At 37.2% G+C, this 26294-nt stretch overlaps 1 protein-coding gene across 3 annotated transcripts in view; it reads right to left on the reverse strand.

Annotated features, from left to right (window-relative positions):
* LOC109857139 (growth factor receptor-bound protein 14-like) overlaps positions 1-26294 on the reverse strand; it is a 305311-nt gene that overhangs the window by 197625 nt on the left and 81392 nt on the right. For all 3 annotated transcript variants that reach the window (XM_020433172.1, XM_020433171.1, XM_020433173.1), the window contains 5 exons: positions 23703-23881; positions 23318-23474; positions 22158-22288; positions 19961-20041; positions 19745-19876 (listed from right to left, as the gene is read on the reverse strand). In XM_020433172.1, coding sequence (XP_020288761.1) covers positions 19745-19876; positions 19961-20041; positions 22158-22288; positions 23318-23474; positions 23703-23881 — 680 coding nt within the window. The remainder of the gene's footprint in view (positions 1-19744; positions 19877-19960; positions 20042-22157; positions 22289-23317; positions 23475-23702; positions 23882-26294) is intronic.

The following is a 26294-nucleotide window of genomic DNA, read 5'->3' on the forward strand; positions in this document are numbered from 1 at the left end:
GGTATAGGCCTTACAGCGTGCGAAGCAGCGCAGCGGTTATTGACCGCCAGATCGATTACTCGAACGCGTGCGGACTGGTCCGAGTGACGCGCATTACGATTGAGCGTATTTTCTTACATACTTCTACAAGATCTTTCCTCTCGGCTTATTCAAAATCTCCGAAATTATCGAAATCGACCTCGACTAAGTCCGCGCACACACACACACACACACACACACACACTCTCTCAACAACATAACAGGAAAAAAACCATTATATGTATCAATTATTAAATATATATATATGCGAGTTATAATCATAATCTATAATTATTAATTGACCTCTCCCGCCATATCCCTCGCCTCAAAAGATCGTACCCATCCCCAGTCATTGAGGTTTGTTTTTCAGGCCAAAAAAGAGGGACATACGAGCAAGAGTCCAAAGAGCAACGGGGTAAGAGCGGCACATGATCGTTGACCTGTCCGCCGGACCCGACAAAATCTCGCTCAGCTCTCACACGCACATGCACCCGCTCTTTCCAAGTGTGTTGTGAGAGATAAACACTTATTGACAAGTGTTACGATCCATTCATGTCCGACCGTTTCCAGGGCCCAGGACGTAAAATAACATTAATTGTTAATTAAGGTAAGGCTCTTCGCGATTTGAGTTGCTTTGGAACGGCTGCCGATTTGTTTCAATTTGACAAGCCTGTCACAACTGTGGGTCGTTAGAATGGCTGCCGATTCCCTTCCAAATTAAAATTTACTTATTGATTTACACCACTCCAAAAATTAATCGCTAATTTAATTAAATTAAAATTTGTTTAATAAAAAGAAACTTTCACTTAAAGTAGAACCTCGGAACCATGTCTCGCGCGCTACTATTAACCCTGAGTGTACACACTGGATTAGCATAACCCAGAGCGTGGCGTTTTAAAACGGTACGGAAGGGCTGTAGCCTGGGGAAGAAAAAACTTACATGTCCCCTCTATCCATTCCCCGTCGGACAGTGCGTCGACAATAGCCGAGCTGAGATAGTTGAAATCGATGGTTGGGTTAGCGTAACTCAGTGTGTGCAAATAAGGTGAAAGTGCGTAGAAGCCGAAAATATAAAGTGTAAGTAAAAGTGCTTTTAATGAATTATTTGGCATATATTGTATGTGCAATTCCTAAAAGAACAAAACTCATGCATATTACAATTGTTTATGTTATTTTTTACAGAAAAACAAAGTAAAGGAGCGCCTTTTTGAAGCATCGAGTTATCAAAACACTTTGAATCAAGTACGACAGTTTTTTGGTAAAGATGTTTCTAAAAGTATTTTGTTTTATATATTTAATTACTGTAACAATGCTCTTTCTCTTTTTATACAGGATAGAAACACGTGTTGCGGCGCGGCGTGCTGTAGAGGTTCGACCCATATATCGAGAATATGTTGCGCGAATTTTCTGTGAGTGTAGCATGGACTGTAATATTTAACTTTTTTGCATACTATTTTTATAAATAATAGCATTTTTTAAATCATTATAAATGTTCTTTTATTTATTTAAAACTAATTTATTTAAAACTGATGTATAAGAAATATCAAAATAATTAAAATGTCTTTATATGTTTCGTGCTCGTTGTATATTTAAATAAAAAGATAGGGAGAAGGCAATAACGAGCTACACTTGATGTACGGGTAAAATTCTTCTTTATTCCGAAGATTTAATAAAAATAAAAACATTTTGATCCTAGTGTCTCTACATAGAAAAATTACAATGAATGCATGATCTATTCGCGACGATAATGAAGAATATGAATACAGAAAAGATACGCTACACAAACATACTCAGTTTGAGGAAAAAAGAGAAAAGGAAGTGGCAACTAAGTAACCGTCAGTCGTACGCAAGAAGACGAAACATCCTCCGCTTCGAAGATAACCGACAGACTGACCGCCAGTCTGTTGGTTGTTTTCGATGCAAAGGATGTTTCGCGTCTTCTTGCATACGACTGATGGTTACTTAGTTGCCACTTTCCCCTCTCTTTTTTCCTCAAACTGAATATGTTTGTAGCGTATATATATATATACGCTATTATATATATACATACATATATATATATATATCTTTTCTGTACTCATATTCTTCATTATCGTCACGAATAGATCATGCATTCATTGTAATTTTTCTATGTAGAGACACTGAAGAAGATCCCATAGTCGAAACGTTTGTATCTTTATAAAATCCTTGGAATAAAGAAGAATTTTACCCGAACATTAGGTGTACCTCGTTATTACCTCCTCCCTATCTTTTTATTTAACATTTCTTTCCTTTAGCTTTGTATTTGTAGCACCTTTTTAGCTTTGTTGCTAAAGCTGCTATTTCGTATATTATTTTTTTAATTATTATTAATAAAGTTGTATTAATTACTTATTTATAGAATTTGAAAAAGTCTTTACAGTATTTGTTTTTATCAAGAAGCGCAAATTTTTACTTATAAACTTTGTTACCAAAAAACTGAAACATAACTTCATCTTTCCAAAAAAATTAAATATTTTTTGGAAGGAATCGTAATACTGCCTGTTTTTTCTTAAAACTCAACTCTTTTAGCTTTTCAATTGTCACTTATAAAACCTTCGAATCTTTTTTGGGGAAAAAATACGAACGTTAAAAAAAAATCAATTTTTTCACAAATTTTAAAATTTCCTTTTTACTTTTTCTAAAATATCTTTTACCTTGTACTATTTTTGACTTTCTAATGTAGATATTTTCTTTTTTTTAAGATGAGCTATCGATAGAAAAAAGTCGTCAAAATTGATTGATTACAGCCCGAGCGAAAGAAAACGTCGGATTTCGCTAACCCATGTATGGCTAAATAGGGACTCAGACATAGTGTGTACATTGAGGATTAAGAGGCGTAACCATCGAAATCGAGCAATACGGAAAGCGACTGCACGGGCAAGGAAGGAAGAGCAAAGCAACCCCCCTTCTGCTGACTTGTCACAAAACATTTTAAAGGCAACAGATAGAACAGATTATAGTAATAGTACTGACAATAGCTTCACACAAAACAGCGAACTCAGTCGCCTTCTCGTTCCCCTTTTCTCTCTCTCCGTCCTTTCCTTATCAGAGCTCATTCTACTCACCTGTCGCTTCCGACAAAATCCCTGACTTTCAAGATGCTCCCACACCGCCACAGTTTCGTTCCCCCTCTCTCTCTCAATCAGGTGAATCCTCTGAATCCGAAATAATAATAGACGAAGAAGAAAAAGAACCCTTTTCCCCCGCTTTCGCACATTTTATCTTCCTCGCTGATTTCTTTCCCGTCGCAGATCCCCCGCCGATCGAAAATGACAAAATCCTTGACCTTAGAAGAAAATTTCCTTCGACATGTATCTCTCCCTCCTAATTACAAAATCCTAGTCAAATTCCCTAGTTTCTCTCGCATACGGAAGGTTCCAATTTCCTATTTTTACCGATTTTTCTCCCCATCCTCCGTCTCCATAAAAGAAGTAGTAGAGAGTACGCTAGACGACTGAGTTCGCCACTCACACACACACATACACACCCATATATACTCACATCATAGAAACTACAGAAAAATCGTAAAGACATTTGTAATTAAATAGATTGTAACAAATAGATTGTAACAAATAGATTGTAACAAATTTAAATAAAAAATGGATACTTGAGTTTATGGTAAATAAAAATGGTTTATTTAAATTAATCGATCCTTGAACCTCTTCTGATTATTTCATTCCTGTCATCTTTCAAATAATCACCTAGTCCCGTCGCAGGAAATTTAGATTCGCGTCTAAGTCTTAAAAAGGGATCGACGATCGAGAAAACGCTAAGCAAGTAAGAGTGAGAAACCTCGTTGACTTGCTTGTGTTGTTAAAAACAAAATTCTCGCTCGACCCGCACACTTGACTCGCTTATTTCTCTTTAGGTCAATGTGTAAATACAAGAGGTGTCGCGTGCTAGTTACGATCCTCCGCAAAGAGCCAATTGTTACCAAAGACCAAGACGTAATACAGACTTCAAACAATTAAACTTTTAAAAAATAATAATAATAACACGTATCTGTTTACACAGCCGTGTAAACGCTTTGGATCATAAAACTTTTTGTCAGAACTTGTTGAGAACTGATCAGAACTTCAATCTAGAACTCTAAAAAAAATCAAACAACGTGAAATTTTCGGTCAATGAAAGCTATACGCTGGATGTTTGTCGCGTATTTTGTGTGTATATATATATAAATACATACACACACACACACATACATACACACACAATATTAATATATATATACATATATATACAGGGTGTCCCAGAATTGGTGTGACATCTTTCACACCATCGTAGGCAGGTAGAAGGAATAAAACTAAGTCGAAAACTCTTGCATCATTTTTTTCTATTATTTATAATAAAGAAGTAATTGTTGAGTAAATCAGGCCAATCAGCGCCGACCTTTAGCCAGGCGCACGTCAGTGAGCCACGCGCCTGGTGTGTGTGAGCGCTCCGCGCGGTTCACTGACGTGCGCCTGGCTAAAGATCGGCGCTAATTGGCTTGATTTACTCAATAATTACTCGTTTATTATAAATAATAGAAAAAAATGGTTCAGAACTTTTCGACTCAGTTTTACTCCTTCTACCTGCCTACGAGAGATGTCACACCAATTCTGGGACACCCTATATATATATATATTTATAAAAAAAATATACATATATATATGTATAATATAATATATATATATTATATATATATATTGTGTATGATATATATATATATTGTATAATATATATTGTATATATAATACAAATAATATATATAATATTATATTATATTGTATAATATTATTTATATTACACGCCTCGTTCTCGATGATGAAAAGATGTAGTAATGCTTAGCATGTTTAACTTCACAACGTTTAGAGTAAAATAAAACTCAAAACTGGCGCGCCCGTGCCAACGGGTAGCCGCCAGGGCCCTCCACTCGTCATTATTGTTTTGTTGTGTTTGACTTCACATCTCGAGTATAACTCTCGTTAATAAATAAGAAATTTAACACACAAAAAAGGTTTTTAACAATGGGAAATAGTAAGAAGAGGAAGCATTCGCGATCAAGGTCCAGAGATCGTCACAGGAGTAGAGACACAACTGACGACAAGCTGTACAAAATGCAGAGTCAATTGGATAACCTCACTAACCAGTTGCATCAGGTCGTCCAGACACTAAAGCATCAAAACACTTCGAAGTCGTCTACGGTTTTACAACCAGGAGAGATTACACCATCAATCTCCACGCAGGAAGTTCAGATCCTTGATAGGTTCAAAAAAAAAAAAAAAAAAAAAAAAAGTCACATTCCACACGAATGCGTCATTACTGTCGAAATCTACACGAGTTCGATAAACCTGTTTTCCCCTACACTCGGAAGAGAAAAATCGTTTCTTTCGTTTTCTTTTGCACATTCCACTCGAATGGCAAAATATCTGTCAGAATCCACACGATTCTGACAAGACGTTAAATTGCGATTTAATTCAACAAGAATGTAAAATTCGCATAATCTACAATAAGTGGCGTCTACTACATCTACGAATATACACTGATTGGGGGTTTTTTTTTTCTCTTCGCATTTTTCAGACGACTCAAAAGAAAATGATCAAAATTCAGCAAACACTGTTGAATATGCAGATCAAGTAGAGCCCGCGGCGAGTCCCGTATCTGACGTCAGTCCAGGTGTATCCAGGGAAATGCTGGAAATATTGGGAGATGACCCAAGCGCCTCAAAAGAGATCGCTGTAACTTTCCATCCTGAACTAAAAGTTCGATGGGAAAAATGGACAAGAGAAGGTTATCCGGCAGAGGATAAGAAAAAAGTTCTGGAGAAATACCCTCGAAAAAAGGAATTGTACGTAGAAGCACCAAAAGTCAATCTGGAAATTCTACCAGTGATGTCGGATATCGCGAAAAAGCGAGACGGCCATTTTGCTGACACACAAACTTCCTTAGGATCGGCTTTATCAGCACTAGGTGCTGCAATATCCTTGATCATCAACGGGGTTGATGATGAAGTGGATCAAGAAGCTCTTACGACATATCTGTGCGATGCAGGGAAGCTCATGTGTGATGCCTTTCATAAGCACTCGAAGGCGAGGCGGTCTTTCATCACGCCATCACTGAAAAAATCAATCAAGCCAGTTGTGGACGCCACAATTCCAGATGAGTTCCTCTACAGCTCGAAATTCGCTGAACTCGTTAAGGAAGCTAAGACGGTTGAGAAAGCGTGCTCCACCATAAAGCAACCAGAAAAGCTTGCGAAAACTGCTACCGCAGTTCTCCGGCCACAGGGAAACTCGAGGTACCCACCTGCCAGGTACAGGCAGGTGGGTTCTTATCCGAGACGTCAGATGGTGAAATGGAAGCCGAGGAGCACTCAATCCAATCCGACAACGTCGAAGACTTCGACTCATTCAACGAGCAAGTCGGCGAAGAAGTAGAACAGGTACAACCAATTGCAGGACGCCTTAGTTTGTACATTGACGAATGGAAAAAACTATCGTCAGATAAGTTTATTCTCCAATGCTTGCAAGGATATCAAATTCCCTTCAGGGAAATACCATGGCAAACTAATCCCCCGGGCGAACCCAACTGGTCCACCCACGAGGTTCAAAGAATCAAAATAGAAATTGATGAATTATTACTAAAACAAGCAGTCGAAGAAGGCAAAGATTGCCCAGGACAATTTATCTCTTCTTATTTTCTAGTTCCCAAACCAGACGGGTCCAACAGGTTTACTATCAATTTAAAAAAGTTAAATGAATTTATTATTCAGAATCATTTTAAAATGGAGGACATTCGCTCTGCATTGGCTCTGCTAAGTCAGAATGATTATATGGCCTCCATTGACTTAAAAGATGCGTATTTCCTTATACCAGTACACTCGGAATATCGCAAATTCCTGCGCTTCCGATTCAACAATAAGCTCTATCAATTTACGTGTTTACCTTTTGGCTTATGTACTAGTCCATATGTTTACACAAAAATTATGAAACCAGTCATGAATAAACTCAGACTGTTAGGAATACTTTCAATAATTTACATTGATGACCTAATTATTATCAATAGATTTTTCAAAAAATGTCTCGAGGATATACAAAATGCAATAAAACTGTTGGGACATCTAGGTTTTATAATAAATTTTAAGAAAAGCTCCTTAATACCTAATCAGAAGTGCAAGTACCTAGGGTTTATAATTAACTCTACAGATTACTCATTAGAACTCACAGACAAAAAGAAAATACAGATTGTGGACTTGTACAAATCTTTTGAAGTACAGAAATACTACAAAATTAGAGATTTTGCTAAATTACTTGGTGTATTAACAGCGGCTTGCCCGGCTGTAGCTTATGGGTCAATTCACTGCAAGAGACTAGAACGTCAAAAGTTCCTATCGTTAATTGTTAATGATAAAAATTATGAAGGAAAAATTGCTATTAGTGAACCTATGAGAGAGGATTTAAATTGGTGGCAGCGAAATGCCATCATTGGTAAAAATCCTGTTAGATTGCACAAGTTCACAGCGGCAATCAATTCAGATGCTTCGTTAACCGGCTGGGGAGCTCACTTTCAGGGTACAAGCGCTCACGGTTTCTGGACTGAAAACGAAAAACGGTTTAGTATTAATTATCTTGAATTGTTAGCTGCTTTGTTCGCCTTGAAATGTTTTGCATCAGGTCTGAGTAATTGCGAAATTTTATTAAGATTAGACAACACAACTGCTATTTCATACATTAACAGGGCAGGCGGAGTGCAATTACCACATCTGAGTGAGTTGGCTAGAAAGCTTTGGAAGTGGTGCGAAAGTAGAAGCCTTTGGGTTTTTGCTTCATATATCCCCTCTGCTACTAATGTTGAAGCTGACCGCGCGTCAAGAATCACAAACATTGACACAGAGTGGGAGCTAAATGATAAGTCATACAAGAGAATTGTTCGAAAATTTGGACCTTTTTCTATTGACTTATTTGCTTCTAATACGAATAAAAAGTGCAGAAGGTTTTGCTCCCGATATCCTAACCCGGAAGTCACAGCAGTTGACGCTTTTACGATATCATGGAAAGACGAAGAGTTTTATGCCTTTCCTCCTTTCGCACTGCTTTTACGGACCGTACAAAAAATAATCACAGACAAAGCTTCAGGCGTGGTGATTGCACCGCTGTGGCCGACACAGCCATGGTATCCCCTCTTCAGATCTCTTCTATTAACGCCCCCGTTAATTCTTCAACCAAATGAAAACCTGTTATTGTCTCCTTGCAGAGAGTATGTACACCCGCTTGCGTCCAATCTGTCCTTGATAGTAGGGCACTTATCCGGTCGTCGTTCGTAGCTAAAGGAGTCAGTGAGGAGTCTGCGGAGATTATGGTCAAATCCATCAGTGCATCGACAATCAAACAGTATCAAAAGCCGTTACAACTATGGTCAGCCTTTGCAGAAGAGAACCATTTGAACATCTTTAACGCAAAATCATCGGACATTATCACCTTTTTGACAAAGAGATGTAAAGAGGGTGCTAACTATGGCACTCTGAACTCTACACGTTCAGCCATAGCTCTAGTGTCTGCCAATAATATCCACGAGGATGGTCTTATATCTAGATTCCTGAAAGGAATCTTTAAAGAAAGACCTACGAGACCAAAATATTCAACTACCTGGGATACTTCACCAGTACTAGCCTACATGGCAGCCATTCACCCCCTAAAAAATTTCAAATTAAAAGAGGCGTCCGAAAAACTTGCCACTCTCTTGGCGTTAACAACGGCTCACAGACTCCAGACATTAGCCTTAATTCAAGTAGCCAATATAGTTATCACTGATTCAGTTATTAGTATCAAAATACCAGACTTGATCAAAACTTCAGGCGTTAACTCGTTTCAGCCAGAACTGATTTTACCCTTTTTCAAAGAAAATCCGAGCTTATGTGTAGCTTCTGCAGTCTTAGAATATTTAGAAATCACAAAGGATTTAAGAGCCGAGGAAAATTCGAAGTTATTGATATCTACGGTTAAACCGCACCGCGATGCCTCAGCACAAACGTTAGGTCATTGGATCAAATCCATGTTATTCAAAGCAGGTGTTAATACCAACCAGTTCACTGCTTACAGCACGAGACATGCGGCAGTATCAGCGGCGCACAAAGCAGAGGTTAGTATAGATACTATTAGACGTACAGCAGGCTGGTCTTCAAACTCTCAAATGTTTGCAAGAGTATATAACAGAGCGATTGTGTCTGCGGATGATAACCTTGCACGGTCAATATTAGGAAAAAATAAATGTTAACTGTATGTTTTCATTTATAATCTAAGTGCAATACTCTTGCCAAAAGAAATAATAATAAATAACCAAAGAAGTGAGTTATCGTGTACTCTGAAGATCTACATCTTTTCATCATCGAGAACGAGGCGTGTAATATAATTGTCCGATCAAACGAGCCCGCCGAAGGCGGGCGAAGTTCGATCGAAATTATATGAAACGCCTCGTTCGAAGATGATGAATTCCCACCCGTATTCCTCACCAAAAAAAAAAAAAAAAAAAAAAAAAAAAAAAAAAAAAAAAAAAAAAAAAAAAAAAAAAAAAAAAAAAAAAAAAGAGGTGACGATAACAACACTTCTGAGAAAATATCTCTAAAAATATGACGAGTGGAGGGCCCTGGCGGCTACCCGTTGGCACGGGCGCGCCAGTTTTGAGTTTTATTTTACTCTAAACGTTGTGAAGTTAAACATGCTAAGCATTACTACATCTTTTCATCATCTTCGAACGAGGCGTTTCATATAATTTCGATCGAACTTCGCCCGCCTTCGGCGGGCTCGTTTGATCGTACAAATATATATATACATATTGTATATAATTTTATATATGTATATATATAAAATACGCGACAAACATCTAGCGTATGGCTCTCATTGACCAAAACTTTCACGTTGTTTGAATTTCAAGAGCCTTAACAAAATCTTTATTCTAAAAAAATATTCACCCTCGAGACTTGAAACATTTTTACAACAGCTACCTTGACAGACGCACGTAACTCGCGCTTATATGTATAAAAAACAATCCTTTTTTTAAATAGACATAATGGGAAAATAATAGTAAATGTGTTGTAAATTTGAAAAAAGAAAGCTTTTGACGATCTCGACACATGATTTAGACACCTATAGTCTATATTTTTATGTGCGTGCGTTCAATTGCGTAAAATGATTGAAGAAAGAAACAAAGAATGATTGAGTAGAGAGAAATAAGAAAACTGCGACACGTTCTTCTCGTTCTTTTTCTCTTTCGTCTTTCTGTGAAGAAAACGAGGTAGACTTCTCAGGGACTAATAGCGTACAATGACGAGAATAAAAAGAAGTCACCTCACAAAAGATGTTACAAGAAAAAGAACGCCATTAAAGGCAAGTTTAGGGGGAACACAATGACCTTAAGAGCGCGTTTAGTTGTATCTGTGATAGTTGTTAAATCAACAGTTAAGCCTTTTCTCGTTTCTGCGCGAAAAAAAGGTAAGAACAACAATAAAAGAGATGTAACAGAAAATCTCTATTTCATCAATCGTTTATCTTCAATAATACTAGCGAAGAGGATTCTGAAAAGATTCAATTTCGAAATAATTTACGATTTTACTTGTAATCTAATAACATCGCGATTTCCGATAAGAAAAGATCGAATTGTTCAAAAACTATCGCGTATGAGAGAGAGAGAAAGAGAGGCATCTCGCGTATTTACGAGCACCCTGTGTACATGACGGGACCTCCATCAAGTCGGCCGGGGTCCGCGAACGGCTTGCACGAGCCAAGGGACTCTCTCTCACTTCGTCCGCTCGGAAAATATACCGGTTGCGCAAGCTTATCGTGTTTCACAAGGAATTTAACCCGGTTTTTTACCCCCGGAAGCGGACTGCAACGGAATTTATCCTCTATAATACGGCAGACCGTGCGATAAAACATCGGCGACGATGACACTTCTCCGGCTTTCGGAGCGCGGGGGCTCATTTTTCACAGGCGCCACCATCGTCGTTGCGACGATCTAGTGCATAGCTCGTAACGATTTACCCAACCTGTCCTGCTGGAATATTTTGTTGCTGTGAGTATCGCAAGATAAATGAGATACATACCAGCGAGTTACTTTGATAAAAAAAAAAAAAAAAAAAAAATCCACAAAACTCTGCACAAAATTAAAATTAAACACATTTTAGTATTATAAAGCATTTTGTACGCAATTTGATATTATTTATTCGGTATCTTAATATCACATTTCACGCACAAAATTTTTTGTAGCGTGCTACTAAAAAATATGGTCGTTTTAAGTGTTCGCGCTTGCTGTTGTCGAGCGTCACGCGAGTGATTCTAGCTCCAGCTTCACCCTTCCTCGCAATTAACGACGGAACCATCGACCGACCGAAAAAGCTGGTGGAAAGCCGGCGAGAGAGTGCTGAAGCGCAGAGAGAAAGAGAAAGAGAAAGAGAGAGAGACGGAGAGAAAGAGCGAGAGAAACCATCCCGTCGGCGACCTGGCCGTGGCTCCTCTTCCGGAAGAGCGGGCCGCTTGATGGATTACGTCGACTAACGCGGCCATCGTCTGGACGCGTTAGATTAGCCGCGGCAACGAGGGCGGACCTTCCGTTGCCGGTAACCAAGACCGATCGTCTTTCTCTCTCTTACCCCTCACTGCTTCTCTTTCCTTTCTTCTGACCGATGAATGAAAATCGAGGCGGGTTAGCCTGTGTCAGTAAACTGGTTCTTCCTCGTCGCGCTCAATCATGGGCTCGCTTGTTCTCGTACGAAGTTATCGAGGCACTTAACGAGGCTCAAAAGAAAAAGAGAGAGACAAAGTCCCTCCAACTTCCCGAAGCCTTTCCCTTCGATGCGACTATATACATGGTATACATATAGTATGCAAATGCGAGAGAAAATCAAAATACACTAATGGAAGTACTTTGTGTTGAAAAATAAAAACAGAGCTAGTAAGCTACTTATCTTCTCTCAAAAATCTTAAACACACAAATATTTCAGAGGTCTGAGTGCGGTTACGTTTGCTAAATTGTGATCAGAACGGGGTTATAAGTCGGAGTTGGCAAAATGCGTTCAAAGTGAAAAAAGAAACGAGAAAAAAAGAGCGTTCGGGTTCACAGCGACAAAAGAAAAACTAGAAACAAAGCGACTGTCAAAAAACCATCGCGTCATCGCTTCGACTTTTGCGAAAAGACACGCGTAATTCTCGATGTAGAAGCTTGCGTCTAATTATCGCGTCGTTCGTTTTGCGCGATAGCGACTTCTGCGCGCGCATACCTATAGCGCGCTTCATCTACGGATCATCAGTCACGGTTGTTTGCCGCGGAAAACCGTCAGTCAGCTTCTTTTTCCACGTAACGCCGCCGTCGACGTCTCTCCATCCTCGGTTTTCCACTCTGGAGAATCGTCTTCCGAGTCTTACAAGCGCGAGACGGCGGTTCTAGATAAAAAGCTTCTCTCGCGCGCGCGAAGCAACCGCGACGTCGCCATCCTCGGCGTTGTCGTCGCCGTCGCCGTCGCCGTCGCTGAGAGTCGATAATAAATGCAGAGCGATCGCTAGCGCGTCTAACAGCTAACGACCAGAGTTCCAGCCCTTCTATGTAAATCAGCAGTCGTTATCTTTCGTATAACGGCACCGTATCTACTCCCGTTAACGTTCTTCGTGAGATACAAGATATTCCACTCCCTCTCGCGCCCGTTTATTCGCAACTTCGATTACAACGGAAGCTGCGGAAAACTTCGTGAATGGATCGAGAATGCGCGGTCCGAAAGTTACGCGGTCTCCAGAAATCGGATGAAATGATAAACAGAACAATGGAGGTCTTCGGGTTCCGTGACAGGACACTGATCTTACACGGCGCATAACTGAAGACAAAGTACACCAAGTATTCTCTCCCGGGGTTTCGCCCCTCGGTCTCTCTCGATCGCAAGCTCCGCGCGCTTCTCCGACTAGTACAGACACAATTTACTCAACTGTTACACGAATTACATTTCACGCCGCCTACACAATGTGAGTGAACGTGTAAACTCAATAAGAAAAAACAACAGTACGTTCGATAACAGATGAGTAAATAAATTTGTATAATTATACATACGTAAAAAATATCTTGAGCTTTAGCAAAATTTGAGCAAATAACACGTAGAGGTACATACGACACATGTGTATTTAATTCTACAAGTGAACCGCAGCAATGTTTTGCATTTCACTGTTTTGTTTCAAACGCGCGCGACGAGAGCATTAACGCTAATATCATACGTCATAAATTACGTCCCGTGAGATGTGTTCTTTACGACCACACGGGAACATGGTAATCGCAGTAACACGAGGCGATGATCATCTTTCTTCGCGAGGTACAAGTAACGCGTAAATACTAACACTCGAGAACAATAGTAAAACGTTACGGCAATAAACATCGGCCAACCATCTTTTTTGCCTTTATTGTGACGTTAAAGAACATAAATGTTGTCGTAAAATCAATAGGCTATTATGCAACAATTATGTACGTATCGATACACATCGTTCCTACATCTCGTCTTAAATCCAATTCGCTTTGCGCGAGTGTGTGTGACTTTATCGAGCGATCGAAATTATCTATCGATCTGTTCTTGATCAGCGTTTGGGCGCGGATGGTAAATTACGTGTAAATCGAGATTGGCAGCGTCAAGACTCGCTCCGTGATATCGACCGGGTCGGAAAGTAAACGCCTTGAGGATTAGCTATCGCGTTACATACTCTCATTGTCTATCAATGCGCGAAAGCGGCCTATGGCTCAGTTGGTCTGTGCGGGACTTACAATTAGTTAAGCAAGAGATCCCAGGTTCGAATCCGTACAAAAATGTGTTCGGATTTTTTACAGGTCGCTCTCTCTCTCTCTCTCGCTGAGAAAGCTCATCGAGATATATTTCTCGTGAGATTTCTCTAAATTCGAAGTATTTATGCGCACTTCCGGTGGTTCGGAGTCCACATAAAATTGTGTAGGTCCTTTATTACACGCTTTACGATCCGTACGGAAGAGTATAACAGAAAAAAGAATCTTAAAAATCGTGTCCCTTAGTTATATCTCAGTATATGATGACTAACGAGAGTTTGTCATTGACAAGCAATGATATAAACAAACTTCTTGATACTATACTGATCATTATTTTTTATCAGTATCATTGCATAAGAATTTTGAATTAAAAACAAAGATATTTTAAGCGTTATTTCGCGTTTAAATTTTTTTATTTTGTTTCGTATTTAAGTTTTGTGGGTTTTTACAAACTCGCAAATATAATTGAGCCAGAAACGTAAAAACGACAACAAATTACTCTTTGACATTTTTTTTTCCTCTAAGTGATCGTTCTTTCGAAAGAAAATATATTTTATTATTTGACGAATACTTTACCATCTGATTTGTTTTAATTCCCATAATATTGGAATAAATTGGCGCGCGAAGTTGGCGATATTTTTCGCGATTTATACGACAATTTTCTTTCGGAACTTTAACGGCACGCTGTAAATCACCGTGTTAACACAATTACCGTAGTTACGATAAATTTAGAGAAAAATAAGGACAAATTGGAAGAGTAGACCATCGCGGTCGTAAAATACACTTGTCTCCTGCTGGCAATTTTATTTCCGCCGTTTGTCGATTCGCGTACGAGACACTTCTCGCGGCAGTTGTACAGCAATTATGTTAAGTAACGAAACTCGTTACGCTCGCCAAGATATAGCAAAAAGAAGAATATTTATATTTTTACAGGAAAACGCGCGCACGAGAGAGTCTCTCTCTCTTCATCCGAATCGCCCTCGCTCGCGAGTTTTTTGCCGATAAAATTGATCGTACATAGAGGACGGAGAATTATCCCGGGTACGTTTCCGCGATAACGGGACCACGCCCGCTGTTACGAGGGAGGAAATGAAAAAGGGGGCTGGCGGGGATGAGATCGGACTTCGCGGGGGCGAAACCGGGGGATAAACACAACGGGGTGGCCGATGCTAAAAGTTGCCTGGCAGTAAAAACGCCAGAATCAGCACGACTTAAAAATAAGTTTGATATAAAACCATCAACGTTTGTTTCTTATTTAATATACAAGTCATTTATATACAATAGACAAAACTAATCCCAATACATAGCTATATAGGCTTAACAAAATAACTTTCTTGAACTTAATATATTAACTCCCTTCACATGTAGATCTAAAAAATCAACCGATAAGTAAACTGAATCTGTGAAACTCACGCGATTTTACAATCGAATATCTGCGCGAAACATCAATATTTTTTCAATTTTATTTTGAATCAAAGATTTGAACGATCTTGCGTCGATAAAAAAAATTTGAAAAAATCTCTAGTTTCGAAGATATATAAGCGTTTATAAAAAAACTAATTTTTTCTAGAAACGCCGATGTACAATTTTTAAGTGAGTCTGAGAGACCCATGCCTACGAACAAAAGATTAATAATAATTATGCTTAAGTGACGAAGAACGTTAATTCTTTGAGATTTTGTTCGCAAGTAATGGGTAATTTCCGATAATAAAGATATATATACATATATATATATAATAAATAATGTGTATATAGTATATATTATATGTAAGAAATTTGTACGCGCGCAACGAGAGAATTATAAAAGCGCAGAGGTTTATTCCGAAAATTTCCTTTAAAGTGCATCAACGTACATTAAACGTGCATATTACATGAAGCACTCTCGTTGATACCCTGTCGTCTGGGAAGAACAATAAACAAGACTCGTTCGCGCGGAGAACGACGTCGTAAAAGGTGACCCAAAACATTAAAGCTTCGGTGATGACACCTCTCGATGATATCTTCACGAAGAACTAGAAGCGTTTGGTTGAAAAATTAAAAGAAAATGGATATGTATATACTAAACGCCCGGAAGACGTTTCAACCGGGTCCGAGATAAGACCGTCGGCTGATGTTACGGCAGAAGTTCATAAATTATTCGCCGAAAGGACTGAAATAACGACAGAGAAAGTTAGTAAGGATTATCCACGCTTCTAAAGTCGTATTATTACTCAGCATCGCGCTATTGCCGCTGTCGAGTCTCGCACTATCCTCGCGCAATTGTCGCGTTTTTTTCTATTACCTCACCAGGCAGACTCTTTTCCGCTTATTTCTGCGCTTAACGTCACTCGCACATCCGTGAGAAGCCACATGTGTCGTACTCAGAGTGTTTAGTAATTTTTCTCTCTCTTTCTCCGCGTATCAATCAAAAGATTGTCTCTGAGAGATTGTGTATAAAAATATAAAAATTGCAGACAATTTCACACTAGCAAAGTTCATTATTTTATTACTACATTTCTTCTGATTGAAGTAAGTCGTGTGTGTTGGCGAATTAAAAATAATAAATAAAACAATTATTTCAAGAACAATAGAAAGTTGTCTGTATGAGATGTGATGCAATTTGCGATTATAATTGAGTACGCGCATAGGCGCACAAATATCCATACAATGCCCGATATAAAAGTGACTATTATTTATATGCAGACAACTTTTCAACAAAAAGAGCAATGATGCCGTGTAAAAGAATTGGGACAAAAAAATCTCTATATGCAGCTACCACGTTGATCGACATCGTGTGATAAAAAGACAAAATAAAGAGACACTATACTAGTTGCATTACAATAAAATATTGCACTCGAGAGAAACTTATCGTAAATTGACTTCAAAACGAATTAAATAATCAATTTTTTATTCGTACAATGCATGTCGTTATGTAATATAATATAAAAGTACATTTTATGTAACATCAAAATCTTAACTTGCTTGCAAACTCTCTTCGTGAGAAGAAAAAGGTGTATAGCTAAAAAGCTGATGGAACGTTGTTAGGTACGCCAAAAGGAAGTATAGAGAAGAAGAGCGCACGCCATGAACCCGTATCTATGAAGAAAATCCGATTTGCAAAAGCTGTGAACCGTACTTGCGGGGCGTGAGCGATGGACTTCCAATTGAGGGTCGATAAGCTCGCGAATCGCACCTCGCGGATAAGCGATAAATCCTATCGCAAATATCGTCACTCCTATAGCGTGGCGCGAGATTCTTCATTTGTTCTCAAAAGCAAAACGAACATTTTCATATTTACGGTTGTTTGTCACAGCAGCGACAACACAGCCTTTTACTACGAGACAATGCTTACACGGCGAGATATTGGCCGTTACAATACAAGTGTTGGTGGAAGCGATGCAGCTTGAAATAATTAAATCATGTTCTTACCTTCACTCCACTTCTTCACTCCAACGCTGTGAAGCCAATCAACTTGTATTTAAAGCTGATTCTACTCGCGACGCGGCGTGGCGTAAAGAATAATAAAAGTAAAGCGCCGCGTTCTCGTGTCGATGTACGTACACATTGTGAAATCGCACGCGCCCACGTATATTCCAAATGAAAAAATTGATATATGTGTGTAGAAAAAAATTTTTGTAACAAACTTTACACACGTATACAGATTCATTACATGTCACCGTTCTCAGTCAACAATAGTAATTTAGCATTAGAGATAAGATTGGAGGAAACGGATTGTAACTAAAATGTTTTCGTCCAATAGAGCGCGCGCATCAGTAAATAGAGTATTAGCAAACATGTAGCCGAGGCATTGATATACGCGGATAACAGGAGAATATTCAGCGATAATATTTCACAAGTGGTCGGACTGTGTACATACGAGTGTGCGTCTGTAATTATTCGCTGCGCGCTATCGTTATTTAACTAGATGTATCACCACCAGCCGTAAAACGATCGCGCGGTCGTAATTCACTCGATATTTTACGTGTGCGTGACAAATGGAGATTTTTTTTTTTTTTTTCTATAGGATACGCGCGACATTTGGGATAATCGCCTCCGCTCGCCGATACGATTCTGGCTTTAATGCGCGGCGATTAATGACACGCGACTCGGAAGCGCGAAACGGCCTCGCCGTCAGTTTTAACGACCGATATATACCGATGGTTACTGGTCGTGCGCGCGGAATCGATAATCGAATAAAATTAATTTTAAAACAAACATCGTTACGAACTAAATTCGGAATCGCGCATTAACCAGTCGTTCGTTATTATTTGAAAAATGGCCATTTCGCATGTTACGCTTATCGAAAAAGAACTATCAAGGTTTGCTGCGATATATCCGTATAATGTTAATTATACAAATCAATTGGCTCGACTTGATTAATATACTGGGTTGGTCAGAGTCTTTTCGTATTAAAATTCGTATTAAAATACAAAAAGACTTTCTGACCAACTCAATAACTGTCAAATCGTGATACATCGTGAAATTTTGCGGCGACACAAGAAAAGATATACAGTGGATTCAAAAAGTGGATTGGCACGTCTACATTTTTTTAAATATCTTTATATAAGGAAGTGATATATTAATACAAAATGTCCATTAATGTCTTACGATATACGGAAACAGTGTATTTTTCAAGAATTCTCAATACTGTAATTGAAGCAAGTTAAAAAAAAAAAAAAACCAAAATTGTACATTCCAAAAAGTATTAGCACACCTACGTTTTACATATGAAATACATCTCTTGAAGTTTTTAACACAAAACAAGTTATTCTTGCATTCTGTAGTAAATTATCTCATATCGATATGCATTCGAGCATTCATAAATTTCTTTGATAAATGCTAAATTACCAACTCCATTATAAGACATACAATCCCAAACCATTATATGCATTATTAAATGTGAGCGTGCCAATATTTTTTGAAGCCACTGTAATTATCTTGTGCATCAGCTGACTTTCGGTTTTTCCCAATAAATTATTTTTTCATATCATGAATAAGATCAAAATAAATCGAATAAACTTCGACGTTAAACAATTACAGGAATGCTTAATTTTAATGAGGCACGAAGATGTTAAAAGCTTTTTTTTTTTTTTTTTTTTTTTGGTAAATAGATCGAAACACATTTTTTGTGTCATATCATTGCGAGAGTGTCTCCAGCTGTTAATGTCGCTTAATAACTTACAAATAAATTGCCGGGCACTTGTCGTGACTCATCCGTAACGGATGGCTTCGCAAAAGTCCTTGAGAAAAGTGTTAGCACCTGCGAGAACGCGCGCAAATGCACGTAGAGCTTGAGACGGCTGTACATACCGTTTAGGAATCGCTTACTCGGACTTTAAAGAACGTTTCACCGACAACGATGAGTCAGTAGAAACCCGATCTCTTTCGCGAGGTTGCATTTTCTACCGTGATCGCATAAAGATAACCGAGCGTGGCAAAGAAGAGAAACTCACCGTCACTTTATGTTAACGTATTAATCACAACGAGCCATAAATAGATGTGTTCACTTACAATAAGAATCAGTAATTGCTTATGTAACGATACATGTATAAACTCTGAGATATTCTACGATATTCTGAGCGTGAAATAGTAGATAATAGAAAAGTATAATAATTAATCACACATATCATGCAGCTTGAGAAATACAGTAAAATCCACACAAGTGCCTTCTCTTCGGGATTGTCAGAAGCTACTACGTAGTGGGAAGAGGTATATAACTTTACTTTTCTTCTCAAAAACTGGACACAAAAAGCATCCTTCAGCAGAGAGAACACTTTTGTACCAGAAAATATCGGTCACTTTCGAGGATTTTAATTTACCAAATTAATACGTTTACATCACATAATTCGAACCTCGTTTATTTTAAACTAAAGCTTGAGATTTGTATCAAAATATAAACACACAAATTGCACAACTTTTTAAGATGAAAAGAAACACTCACCTTTTTCGAAGTGTAGAGTTTTCGACCTTGAAGCAGCATAAACACTTTCTTCCAACCATTCGAGTTTGCGTGTCTTATCCACAATATGCTGAATACTTGCGGACATTCACCGTCTTCTCGCATCAGATAATTCTGTAACATGAAGATGTACTTGTCGGTTCAATCAAAGGTTCTTATCCGTAAAGATTGCATCGTCATTAGATCGTGTATACTCACCCTCAGTGCGCTCTCAGTGTCGGTGAGTGTGCTCCTATTTTCCCCGCCGGGAAACGCTACCATATCGAGAGGGAAGAATTGCTGAAACAAAAAAAAACTATTTCTAAACTTGCGCATCAAAACATTTCGAAAAAGTATTTTTATTAACCCTTTTCCATACAATTTATGTTTGGCAAAACGCAGGCCATAGTAAAGAATGAAGTTTTTCGCGAAACAAGGCAAAATGATATTCTTTTTTTTCATGTTTGGCCCGTAATCGATATTAAGAATTTGACTCGTGATTTTTATATTTAACCCGTAATCGGCACCACGAGTTTAACTCGTTATTATACAAGAAAGAGTTAAAGAAACAATGCGCAAATAATCTACGATAGTTCAAAACAGAGAAAAAAACACGTATTTTATATTTTGTAAATATCTTACTTAAAAATATAGATATAGATACAATACAAATACAATTTAAAATATTTTACAAATACAGATACAAATATTTAAAATATTTCTTAAACACTTTAACAAAGCTTTACTGTACATATTATAAGAATAATAAAACATCTCGAAATTTCTTGTCCCTGAAGAGCGTTATTACTATTACGACATTCAATTACCAAAGTTTCTGCGCTCGTTATCCTTTAATTGGCCAATCATCGGTGAACAGAGGTTATTGAGTTACAAGATTTATGAACCCGTAGTTGAGTTTCAAACTAATTGATATTAGTTCGAATAAATTAATTATGTTCAATAAATCATTTTCAATGATTACATTCTCATTTTCTTTGACCAGATTCAATAAAATTAATTGCAAGAATTTTATTTATATTTTCTACGTAATCTCAAAGTCAAGAAATTTAAAACCGAGCTACGTCAACCCCATTATGGTCAACCCTAGAAAAATCCTAAGACGTACGAATGTCTTTCCAATCAATATTTACTACGGAATCCTCGTGCATCGTTGTTGATGCTGTGGTTTGGAGAATGTTTTTTACGCCATCTTTAAATTCTTTCTCAAGCATACGAGTCATTCGATCTGATGGTAACTGAGAGAAAAATTAGCTCGTCGGATATTCGTATATCGACGAGTCGTTACGTGACCAACCTTGAGTAATAATCGAGCGAGATTTCTCACATTACCGATCAATTTTAGATTCTATGAAATGTTTATTAATAAATATATTTATTAATATAGATGTATTTGACTAAAAAATATATATATATATAAGTGTACACACTAGTTTAATTTTATAAAAATCTAATCATTAAAAACGAAGTTATATTCTTACGATATAAAGCGCCAGACAGCACGGAAAGACCAAAAGACATCTTAAAAATGTCTAAAAGATAAACGTTTTTTTATGAAAATTCTAAAGTGGCTCTGTTTTATCGATAAAACTTAATTTTTTGTGCACACTAATCTTTTTTGGCTGTTGATAGATTGATCAATCTTTTTCTCCAATTAAAGTACATATAATAAAGGATCCGGGAAGTCCAAATTATATAACAAAAAAGTTGAAATCTTTATAACATTTTTTTTATTTTGTTTTATAAATTTGGACTTCTCTCTAAAGATCCCTTATTGTATGTATACTTTAATTGTAGAATAAGATTTATCACTCCATACAGCTAAAAAAAATTAGTGTACACAAACCCACTTACTTTACAAAAGTTCTGTTGAAAACTTTAGTTTTATCAATAAAACACAGACCCACTTTATAATCCTCTAGTCTTTTAAGCCCATTCTACATTAAGCGCAAGATGCAATCACAAGTAGCAGGTCTCATGGAATTGATCAATTACGTTAGTCAATTGGCTGATTTGATCAATGCAATTAGTCAATTCCATTCAAGATCTATTTGCGTTTGCGTCTTGCGCTTAATATAGAACAGACTTTAAAGACACGTGCTGCTGCGTGTTTTTCGACAAACATCCATAACTCTTTACCAACTTTGTCGGTAATGCAGATTGCAACTATATCTTCAAAATATTCAAACATTATCGATAAATTACCAAACATAACAGTCGGTAAGTTACCATGCACACGTTGAAAACTCGGAAAATGTGTAGCTTACCATTTCCGACTTTGGTAAAACGTTTTGAATTGCAATAGATTGTTCTCTAATTCTTTTACGTTTTCATCTTTAATAAAAATAGCTGTTTTAGTAATATAATAAATAAAATCGCTGATTGTTTTTTTGCTCACCTTAGGATTAAGAAACACTTCATACTTCAGGAAGTCTTCGCTAAAGTAAAATCTCCTCTCGTAGCGCGAGGCAAACATTTCCAATTCCCTATGAACGGCGAGAATGTCTTCATGATCTTCTAATGTGCGTTCTACAACAAAAATTTATCTTGATCGTCACAAATATTACAACACAGCAGCGCAGCTATTAATCTTTCAAAAGTAAAAAAAAACTTAATCTATGTATATATATTTCAGGAAAATATAAAAAAAATACATATATTCCTTATATATTTTATATCTATAAATATAATTCTATATAAATTTTTCTCTAAAATAAATGTGTTTTGTTATACGATCAAAATCTAGAAAATTCACATGTAATGAAAAGCACTAAAATAAGACTAAAATAGCGCGATATTTCACTAAAAGCTCTAAACAAACAATTCATGCGAAAGCATGTGGCCATGAGCTACGTCTCTGACCTGTACCAAACTCCTGGAGGTTCGTCCGCTATTGATTCTCGGCTGCATTATAGAGCCGAGCGAAGTCTTCACGGCCCCTTTTCCCTCCCTCAACGCACACGTTATTTCCGATCTTGTCTCAAGTCATGTCGTAGAGAAAATTAAATAACAGTTTTTTTTCCATGTAATAATAATATATATTGTTTTTTAGTTTTTTTAATGTAAGAGCGTCTTTGTGTTACTTCGTTTATATACATATATGTAACTTCTCAAAGCAATATATATATTTGGTGTATTTTTGTATCAAAATAATATAAATTGTTTTCTCGCGGAAAAAGCCAAACGTAATAAATAGTCATTTCAAATTATTATACAAGTCATTGAAACATATAAACACATGCTTACATGTTCCTCGTAAACAAATACTTTTCTCTTCGAAGAAAATAACAAACCTAGCTTAAGCAAGTAATCACATAAAAGATTGCAATCGCACAGGCTTTGAAAGTACGGTCGATAACACGTTACTGCTCGCGTGACTGTGACGGAGAAATGTATATACTTGAGAGCTTTATCAATTGATCCTTAATTAACAATTTCTCATAGATCCGCGAAAGGAACGTGCATGCAAATAAAATAATTGCTACAGCGAATAACAAAACGGCGTTTATCAATTAAATATCGTGTTGTTTTGTATACTAATTATTTTATGATACATACCAATCCCTAATTTTGGCCAAGTCTCTACTATCGACCAAGCGGTGCCGATAGCATTTCTCCTAACTTTGAGCAGCTCGCACAGGTCGATCGTTCGTAGATTCTTTTCCACTACCACGGTGGTAAAAGAATTCTCATTGTTGTAAAAGCGCAGTTCTTCCTGATTAAATAAATGTTTAAAATATATTAGCTACAGAATTACCTCTCTCTACAATTCAATTTCAGTCAATTGAATTTAAAAAATAATCATTATATTAATATTTATAAATATATAAAAAATTAAAAGTTAAATAAATTACATAGATTGTGAGAGAAAACAGACAAAAGAAAGAACAGCTCGATTGCACGACGTCATACAAAAAGCCTTTATACATGTTCAAGTAAGCACCTGTCTTTCGCTGTCTACCAAATCTTCATTTTCCTTTCGATTTCTATGCGTGGTGTTACTGAGCTCGAAGATCGTCAGATCAGATCCAAGTCGCTCGTAGCTTCCGGATCGTCCAACGACTCGATTCCTCGGCAACGTGGAATTGCCGTCGATACAGGAACACATCTTCGGGAGCCAATCTGCAAGAATACAGAGAAATCGGTATAAATGTATTGCAATCAACGAGCAAAAAATAGCATTAAAAAGACACGATGTAATTAAACAATTGCACAAAATGTCACTTCGGTAATACGTCAAGTCTACTGTACTGTAAAATAGGCATAAGAGCGAGCCCGCTGTACTAGAATCTATTTTACAACTTGGGCTTCACGAGATAAAACTACTACATTATCAATGAGTGAACATGTGTGACCTTCTCTTATTTCAAAAGACAAAAAAACACCATAAGTGTTCAAAAAGATCAAATATGTCACAAATTTTGCAGCAAGAAGATTTCGGGCGCGTGTTTGTCGAATGCAGCAACTCTATTGTCAGAATATCGAGGCATAGAGAGAGCGAAAGATAGAGAGAGGGGGAGAGAGAGAGAAAAAAAAGAAAAAAAGTATATAGATATATAACTAAGTAACTAACGTGCGCTGCGACATTGAAAATATTGTGTGTGTGCGTGCTTCGCATTTTATACTGCACCATTGCACGCAGATATTTACGTCACGCAAAGCTTGCGCGCAATTTTGCCGGCGTTCATCATCGCGTTGTCTTTTTTTTTTTTTTTAATCCTTTATTTAAGCCGACGATAATACATCGAAAACGACGAAGAGACACGGGAATCGTACAGAGGCTTTGCAAAGACTTGGATGAAGAAGCAGGCAAAATATATATCAGCTAATCCGAGAAGTTGCCGTACGCAACAGTCAGACAGAACGTAAAGATTCTTTTATAGACCATGCAAGTCAAATTTCTAAAATAAACAGTGGGTACTTGAATATCTCAAAGGATAAATTTTAATCCCATCTTTTTACTCTATCGATTCGTGATTTATATATATATATATGACGACTTGCACAAATCCGTTAAATTATATTATAGAATAACACACGTGGAAAAGTGATTTCCATATAAATTATTATTGACTTTTTTCTTACTGAAATTTTTTTCTACTTTATAGATAAAAAGATAAATAAACAAAATACACTTAAACACACTTATTGCCAGTCACGCGGGCTCATGAGAAGTGCAGTGCGCGGGGCGAGGCTTGTCACGCGGCGCCGCGTGATATGTAACACATATATACATGTGTGCTATGTAATTCTAAACAGTATACTTTACGTAAATAAACTCAAATAAGATACAATATAATACGATAGATAATATTGTGAAAAAACCATGCGGTTCTGCGGGTCATATTGCTCGCATTTAATATGTAATGAACGTGTTAATGCTTAACTAAATATCATAATTTTTGAAATTTTGTTTTATATTTTTTTATACATACAAAAGTATAATATTTACCTCAGCTTAAGTTCGTTTTAATTGCAAATTGTAGATACATTTTATCTTGATGCGTGAGCAATACTAATTTATTATCAAAGAAATTTACATGTAGCAAAAGAATTTCAATGCCTTTCGAACCATTCCTCAAATATCGGTCAATATATTTCCTCGAACTCTTCTCTTTTACAGTGTTTATGTAAAGTCTCGGTTTCTCAAACTCATTTTTTTCGCTCTGTTTTGTTTGTTTGTTTGTAACTCATTGGCGCTTGCGACCTAATCAAAAAAAATTCTTCGGCTACCTTCGATCACGCAGAAGTTCCCACTGCTTTGTCGCAATGATAAGATACTTTGACAGTGAATAACACTTTAATAATTGTTCATCTGTCCTCTGTATCTGGAGTCGTGACAACGTATGTAAAATGCATAGGAGCATTGTCACAAAAAAGTTTCCGCGTGTATATGTACGTCGATATTCTGTCCGATTCGTTTTACCGTTAATTAGCGACTTTAACGAACGAAGACAAGGAAGTAAAGAGTCACGTTAACATCACGTTAAACTGATCGATTTCAGAGATTTTCGCAGAGTTTCTTTAATAAAAATTCAGTAAAACTTTCGGTAATTCTGCAGTTCAGTGCCTTTTCTCAATTTTGGCTTTTTTAATTTGGGTTTTTAAAAAATGCTTTATTTCGTCAGTACAGTGAGGAATCAATCGGGGGTGCTCGAAAAAATATTTCCGCTTTTTTTAAAAAAAAAAAAAAGTAAACTTCAAAAATTCTTCATAATTATATTCACAGGGTCTCCCGATCTCGATGACTTTTTAATATGTTATAGGAAACAAGATTTTGAACAACTTTTTTTCACATATAACCGCCGTTTGGGCTTAGTTTCCGAAATATCCGCCAAAAACTGTTGCTACTTTTGCACCGAATCCTACCTATACGTGTTCCGCAGCGATCATTTTTTGGACATCGTGTACATTTCACAAGTAAATATTTTGTATCACATACACAGTTTGTCCGGAAAGTTCCCGGACTACGTGAATTAAAAATCGAAAATGAAAGATATGGTTTATTAAACAAGTTTACACTTCAAGGTAGTCT

This window comes from Pseudomyrmex gracilis, unplaced genomic scaffold (assembly GCF_002006095.1).
Source record: "Pseudomyrmex gracilis isolate BER0280 unplaced genomic scaffold, ASM200609v1 scaffold_146, whole genome shotgun sequence".
Taxonomy (NCBI): domain Eukaryota; kingdom Metazoa; phylum Arthropoda; class Insecta; order Hymenoptera; family Formicidae; genus Pseudomyrmex; species Pseudomyrmex gracilis.